The sequence below is a fragment of the Parasteatoda tepidariorum genome, chromosome 9, assembly GCF_043381705.1.
Source record: "Parasteatoda tepidariorum isolate YZ-2023 chromosome 9, CAS_Ptep_4.0, whole genome shotgun sequence".
In the NCBI taxonomy this organism is placed as follows: Eukaryota; Metazoa; Arthropoda; class Arachnida; order Araneae; family Theridiidae; genus Parasteatoda; species Parasteatoda tepidariorum.
In genome coordinates, this window is record NC_092212.1 from 85,345,413 (window position 1) to 85,352,897 (window position 7,485).

Below are 7,485 nucleotides of genomic sequence, written 5' to 3' on the forward strand. Positions count from 1 at the left end.
CCTGTTTTTCGAGTTGTTCGGTGCTCGTCGGTCCACTGCTTCCAAACTCGCATCACTGTGGAACTGTTCCGCTGCATACGAGCTGCTATTGCGCGATAGGAAAATCCTCCTTCTCGAAGGCCGATTATCCTCCCTCGTTCAAACTCCGTAAGTTGCTTGAATTTCTTATTCTTCCGTCGTGGAGGCATACTCAGGTCTCACTAAACGTTTGCCACTAACAAATAATCATAGACTATTTTCAACGTCCCGCTACAGCACTTTATTTATACGCTTTCAGCATCAATTCAGAGGGCGCTGCGCGCGCCACGCACGCGCGATGGCTCTGAAACTTTATTAATTTGCATAATATCCTATATCCATTATTAAAATAATATTTCATTTGATTCTGATGATTCCTTCATGGTGTTGCATTTTCTACAAACAGCAGTTTATGTTTATATAATGGATCTAATAATAATGCGTCTAATAATAATGCGTCTCATAATTTCGCCAGAGACTGTAGTTTACTTATTAAAGCTATTTTGTGTTTTCTGATATTTGGAAAAATTGCGTACGTCACGCAGTTCTCTCAATGTTTGACAAAAAAAGGAAAGAATTGCGTCTTTTTCGAGGGACGTTTCAGAAAAAGAAAAAAGTTTCATGGATGGGACTTTATATTAACGAAGAAAACTGCATACTACATAATAATAATAATAACAACATACATATCTATGTTTAAATCTAAGTCAAAAACATTTTTTTAGAGTTAGAAATGCTCTCTTGATATAAAGAAACTTTTTCAGATAAAGAGTTTTTCACCGATAGACCCATTTTTGTGCCTAAATGTTGCAAGGTTCATGAGAAAAACGTATTATTCATTGCGTATATTTTTGAGTTCATATTATTTTATGACATTTTTTTTTTAAATTTTCAAGCTGTAGATCTCTGTTCATGAAATCTCTCTTTTTTAATCCATTAGCAACTGGTTTGTTACGTATGTATGATTTCTGGGAGGCAGGCTTTTGGGCAAAATCATGTTATCAGATCAGATTTTAAGGATTTTAACCACGCGAAACTCTGTTAAGCTTTTAATATGTGTGAGTATAAACTATAGCAGTGTCGCTACTAGGCCGAGATAGCCTGGTCGGTGGGGTGCCGGGCCCCTTGTCCAAGAGTTCGTGGGTTCGGTCCCCGCCGGTCGAAGACTCCCCGTGTAGTAAATGGTGACTGATGCACGTTAAATCTGTCGAGTCGCAAAGTCCTCCATGTTCCCGTAACAAATCAATACCTCTGGGGGTACTGATCCAGGAGTTTCCCTGTCTTCTGGATAGGCTCAAAATTACAGGGCTACGGTGTTGAGCATTAGTAGTCGTAAACCCAAAAAATTGGGTCGGCTGTTCAACGGCGGTCATAGAAAAAAAAAGAAAAAAAGAAGAACTATAACAGTGATTGCTAACGTACTTATTTCTGTGAAAAACTATAAAAAAAAAACTTTATCGAAATATTCAACGAGTGGACATTAAATGTCTAGTCAAAATGTGTGTTATCACGTATCTCGTTTCCTACTTGTCACAAAACTGTCCTTACCCTCTAAGCAAGTGACATCATTTGTGGACGACCCCTATACTAAAAATGAAAGTTATTATAGTTAAGTGAAGAAAAACCAAAGAAGTGAACATACATCGAAGAGAGAGATCTACTTTTTGTTTTTATAAAGAATGAGGCTGCCCTTTAAAATAGCGTTTAGAATGGAGGAAGGATACAAAAGGATTTATCAGCAGAAGATATGTTTATTTAAAGTCACCCAACTCTCAGATAAGAGTTTGTTTTGGCATTAACAATAATACTATTCCTTCCTGAAGCCAAAGGAAACAATAAACACTTTTTTCTTTTTTAGAATACTGCCGCGCAAAAGAAAAATTAATGCAAGCAACCAAAAAATTCAATATTTCGCATTCCTATAGGATGAACTACAGTCTCTGCCCAAATGAGGAGACTTCACTCTTAAGATTCTATATGTAAAATCTTAAGTGATACTCTATACAGCTTTTACGAAACTTGTTTGCACTCGTTTACATTCGTGTATCAATGGGTTGAATTAGAGATGTCGACGATTCGATACATGAGACGATATATTATATGAATATTTATTACATCAGGTATTATATTAGTATATTATAATAATACCTGATTAGAAAGATAGATTAACAATTAGATGTTGCAAGATGTACAGTCCCTGATCAAATGATGAGACGCACTCTATGTAAAGTCTTAATGATCAGGTGATACTCTATACAGCTTTTTTGTTTATACGCGGTTTGCACTTGTATACGTTCCTGTATCAATAAGTTAAATTAGAAGACATATAATATAAATTTGACTATTGGATAAATTCGACGATATATAATATAAATATAGAATATTTAATATACCAGGTATTATATGAGTATATTATAATAATTAGACCCAATCATGAGACTCACTGTTTTTTTTTTTTTAATAATTGCATGTTTTGTACGCGTTTAGAGTCAATACTTTTATATTGAAACATACATGTCATGGGTTTTTATTCGGGAGATTTTTTTTATGCTTCCTATTTTTTATGCTATTTATAACGTATTGCGTGACAATGTTAACCCATTGGTACACGAACGTAAACAAGTGCAAACCGGTTTCAGTAGCGTAAAAACAATAAAGCTGTATAGTATCCATCACCTGTTAATTAAAATGTTACATAGAATCGTATGGTGAGTCTAATAATATGGCAAAGGAGTGTATAGGTTGCAGAATCATTTATTTTTGCAAAAATAAAATTTGTTTTATTAGTTCTCTGAAATTCTTTTAATCGAATGAAAAAAGGTTTTTTTTTTTTTTTTTTTTTGGAATCTATCGAGAATCACGTTTCAATGACATCGTAGAATCTCTTGTCGCTCCATAACGGATTCAATAAAGTGTTGCTACAAAACATGCGAAGTATCATTTGAAACTGCCCTACATAAAATATCTACTGACCCATCTTATGGACGATGATCGCATTGTTCATTGCAACGAACTATAATTATCTCGACATTTTTTATTAACATGGATTTTTTTTTTCCGTCTCCGCAGAGTTAGTTTCAGAATGGATAAAATTTAAATTCACAGTTACCGAGGCAAAGTCGCTCACACATTTTATGTTTTAACTTTATATTTAAATTTTGTTTACTAAATTAAAAATTAAAAAAAAAACTCGTTGAACTAGTTTTTTACCGAAGATATTATTATAGGCATTCATTTCATTATTTTAATTCTATACATTGACTGAACCTAGTCAATGTATAGAATCACCTGTATCATGAAAAGTATTATTATAAAAATTTAACTTGTGAAATAATTGTGAAACGATTATTTTCATGATACAATAGTGTATAATCGCTCCCGTGCCACAGGCCCTGGGTTCGATCCTCGGGCCGGGCAAGGTGGACTCAGCCTTTCATCCCATTAGTGGGTCGATAAATGAGTACCAAGCATGCTTGGGAGCTAAACACTGGGGGTTTCGCGCTCGGCTGACCACCTAACCGGAACATCTGCTCCTGCACCCCAGAGTCCAATGGTCAAAAAAACTGAGATGGGCACAGTAGGCCTTGGCACTGTACGGGCTGTCGTGCCGCTGAAGTTAGTTTAATAGTGATATAGTTTAATAGTTTAATAGTAATATCACGCGATAACTTTGTCATATAATAAAAAGAACAACACTTTAAAGTTATTTTTGAATTGTAATTCAAATCAGAGAAGTAATTTTACGAGAGGATAATATAAAGAAGGGATGATAAATAAATATGACTAACACATTTCTGTTATAGAAGAATGGATACGTGTACTGTTAAAGATCGTTATACTTTAAATGCTGATTTGATTTACATAAACATCTGATATAATATGTTTATAAATAAGGAAACGGTTTGCTCTGTTTTATTTATTTTAATTGAAAATAGTGCCTGATACGAAAATGGTTCTTTCTTAAAAATTATTCACTCGAAAAACTTGAGTCAATGCATTTACAGTATGCATAACAGTTTCTAAATGATGTTTCTTTTCTATACTTTTTCAACTCTTACTTCACTCTTTGTAAACTCTACATTCTATATACTTTCTTCGATCAAAAATAGTTTTTAAATAAGTATCGAATGGTAGTGAAACTTTTTTACCTTTCGAAGATATTTTTAAAATTTTTACTCATAACGAGGATTGAAACGTTTTAATGCTTTTTTAATATCAAAAACAAGAGATGTTAGGTCCTACCATTTCTATTTTGCTAAAGTATATTGAAAGAAAAGTAATTTCAATTATTTCTTCATTGACAACTCTCAGTTTTAACTACAGGGGGGGGGGGGGGNTACGGGGGGGGGGGGAAGGAGGGGATAAACTCTTAGTAGTTCTTAGTATTTTTTTATTTTTAAATTTTGCGAAATTCTATTTTTTTATTAGTTTTTATTAATTGTTATATTATTTTTACTTCTGTGAATATTATCTTTAAAATTTTAAGGCAATTGTGTTTTGTAACAACTGTTTTTTTGTAATTAATTAATCAATATTTAATTAATACAGTTTTAGTTCCAAAGTTAAAGAAGAAATCTGTTCTCTGAAGCAAGACATCAATTCTTTATTCTCACGCAGTTAACCCTTCTAGGGCGCAATCAGACTATTTCTCCCTTCATGGCATCCCTACATGTTTAGTTTTCTAAAAATCTAAAACTAAACATTTGCTCCAGCTTGTCAATACGACTTTTTTTTTCTGGAACCGTGGTGGCTCAAGGGATAGAGCGCTCGCCTCCTAATGAGATGAACCGGGTTTGGATCCAGACGATGGCTGGTTGATTAAAATTCCTCACCCCGGTCACACCGGCCACAGAGTGGACGTAAAATATCCTCAGTGGTAGACGGATAGTGGGTTAGAGTCCCCTTGTCGTCAGGATAACCGTGGAAGGCTTTCTTGGTTTCCCTCTCCATGTAACGAAATGCGAGTTAGTTTCATCAAAAAAGCCCTCCACGAAGGCAAACATCTCCCTATACTTGATCTAGGAGTTCCCTCGTCTTCTGGATCGGGTTCGAAATGACAAGTATACGGAGTTAAGTATTAGTAGTCGCAAAACGACGAAACGACGGTGCTCCTGGATGCAGCCTGAGGGGCCGAATCTGAACTAAACTACACTTAGTAGTCGTAAATTTGTTCGACTGTTCAACAGTAGTAAAGAAATAAAATAAAAATGCGTCTTTTCTAATCATTCTTAAAGCAATCCTTAAATCGAGAGGAAGGAAGACCAGGGAATAAAGGTATATCGAAAGGTTAAAAATAAAATCGTATAATGACGTCAGGACGGGAGAAGGAGCATTGCAACTAAACGTGCATAAATCGAGCTTGTTTAATTCAAGATATTCGGCGTTTCATTTGAACTTTTTGTTCGATCTCTGATCGAGAATTCTGTATAAAATGATGCAACAAATCTCAGTAAATATGAATTTTTACGGTTGTTTTTTTAGCACGGTTTAATTTATTTGCAGTAAAAAAACTCTTCTCCTCCTTAAACTTGTAGATCCTACACTGAGAAAAAAAGTATGGTCAAAACTCCAAGTATATGGTAAAATTTACCGTGTTTCTGGCTCTATGGGAACACCCAGAAGCTCGATTATTTTTACCGAACCCAATTTAATTGCATATTATAAAACCAGATTAACAACAAACTATAGTTTTAGAACACGTGAGAAAATTTGGTAATGTTAACCATAAAAACCATTTATTCTATTAAATTTAATTTTCAGTTTAATATATTTTACTAAATTTGTGGTAATAAAAACTATAATTTATCAAATTAAGAATTTCCGGTTAAACCATTAACATATAGACGGAAAAATTACCAAATGAATGATTTAAATACCATATAGTTTGGCTTTATTAACCAGATTTATGCTTATTTAATTTTTTTCTTTTAATCGTAAATGTTATTACCATACAGAAATTTCTCCAGAATTTTTTTCTCCGTGTATAATGCAAATAAAAAAACCTGGATGATTTGCGAACAAATTTCAAAGTAGTTTCTCAATGGACAAGAAGTATGGAAAACAGAAATTCTCTTTTTCGCAGAAAATTCACAGCTCTAAGGGTAAAATTAGAGAATTTCGGCTCACGGCCAAATGTAGCTTTTATAAAAACAGACTTCTATCTCACACCTTTTAAGAAGCCACTGCCTTCAACTTGACAGCGGTAATAGCAAGACCAATCATTTCAGAGAGATGAAAATTCCCCAGGACCAGACCAGGACATACGTTCCCAGTAGAAACTGCCCGGATGTCATGTTGTCACCAAAACACATGTTCGAGTACCCCGCACTCACCACACATGTTATGAAATTGGGATGGGTGGCAATTGAGGACAATCTAAGAACTGTTCTCTACATTCAAGATGGCTGCCAGACCTTTGATGTGATCCATGGACACGAAAACAACAACATAAAAGTGGCCAGTTCTTCAAAAATAAAAAATTTTAACCGATTAAAAAAATTTTAGACATTTTAATAACGTAAAACTTTTTCTTTAAAAATTATTTCTAAAAACGTGATATGGATCATTTCTAATGTAATGAAAAATTTTAAAGAAGCAATTGTGAAATAAAATAATTTTATAAAATATTAATAACAATAATTTCATATTTATTAAAATAATAATGATGGACGTGGGATGCATTTTAGACGAAAATGTTGAACATCGGGTGGAGACCGGCAGGTCATATTTTAATAGTCATTTCTTAGATTTGTGGTCAGTCGTGACCGTTTATTTTCCTCTTTTTTTTTCATCCGATATCCGGATATCCGATATCCATCATATTTTTCCGATATCCGATATCATTCCGCAGTCACTGCACATGCATTTTTAATTTTTTACCATTCTTTATAATTGCTTCATTTTCAGTCAGCACACTTTTGTCACATAAATTAAAAAATTTTGTATCATTTATGTTTAAATAACTACCAAAAAGAAATTTGAGTTGATCCTAAAATGAATGAACATGAGGAGCGATTTCATTCTTATAAAATGTTAAACACTCACCGAAGGATTTCAAGTCAGCAGATTTTTGTATTCCAGTACCATCCCCTTCGATCACAGAATCTTCATAGACCAGCCTCATATTCACTCTCTGTTTCTCAGTTACCAGAAGAAAGACAATTTTAGGGAACGGAATGGGGTGTCAAGGGGGCGGGATGTCGGGGGAACTGCCTCATCCACCAATCCACGAAGAGTAGGCGGGTCTCTCTTCACGAAGCGACCATTCATACAATAATTTCCATTTTCATCACAACCTTTGATTGGTTTTCGATCCTTTGCATTGTCACACATTACAAATGATTCCTTGACAGTCTGTCAACAGAAATATTTTTAAAATCTTTTAAATGTCTCATCCTAAAAGTTTTTATTTATGCATATTTTATATTTTTACTTCGAAGATAAAAATATAAAACAGTGAAAGAAAAA

General features: G+C 34.0%; 1 protein-coding gene across 2 annotated transcripts in view; it reads right to left on the bottom strand.

Moving 5' to 3' along the window:
- Positions 1–7,216, bottom strand: part of LOC107454368 (T-cell acute lymphocytic leukemia protein 1 homolog) — a 14,882-nt gene extending 7,666 nt beyond the window's left edge. The window contains exon 1 of one of the 2 annotated variants that reach the window (XM_016071556.2): positions 7,063–7,216. In XM_016071556.2, coding sequence (XP_015927042.1) covers positions 7,063–7,141 — 79 coding nt within the window. In that variant the 5' untranslated portion in view covers positions 7,142–7,216. The remainder of the gene's footprint in view (positions 1–7,062) is intronic. The other variant, XM_016071557.2, reaches the window with a different exon arrangement.
- Positions 7,217–7,485: the final 269 nt, after the last annotated feature.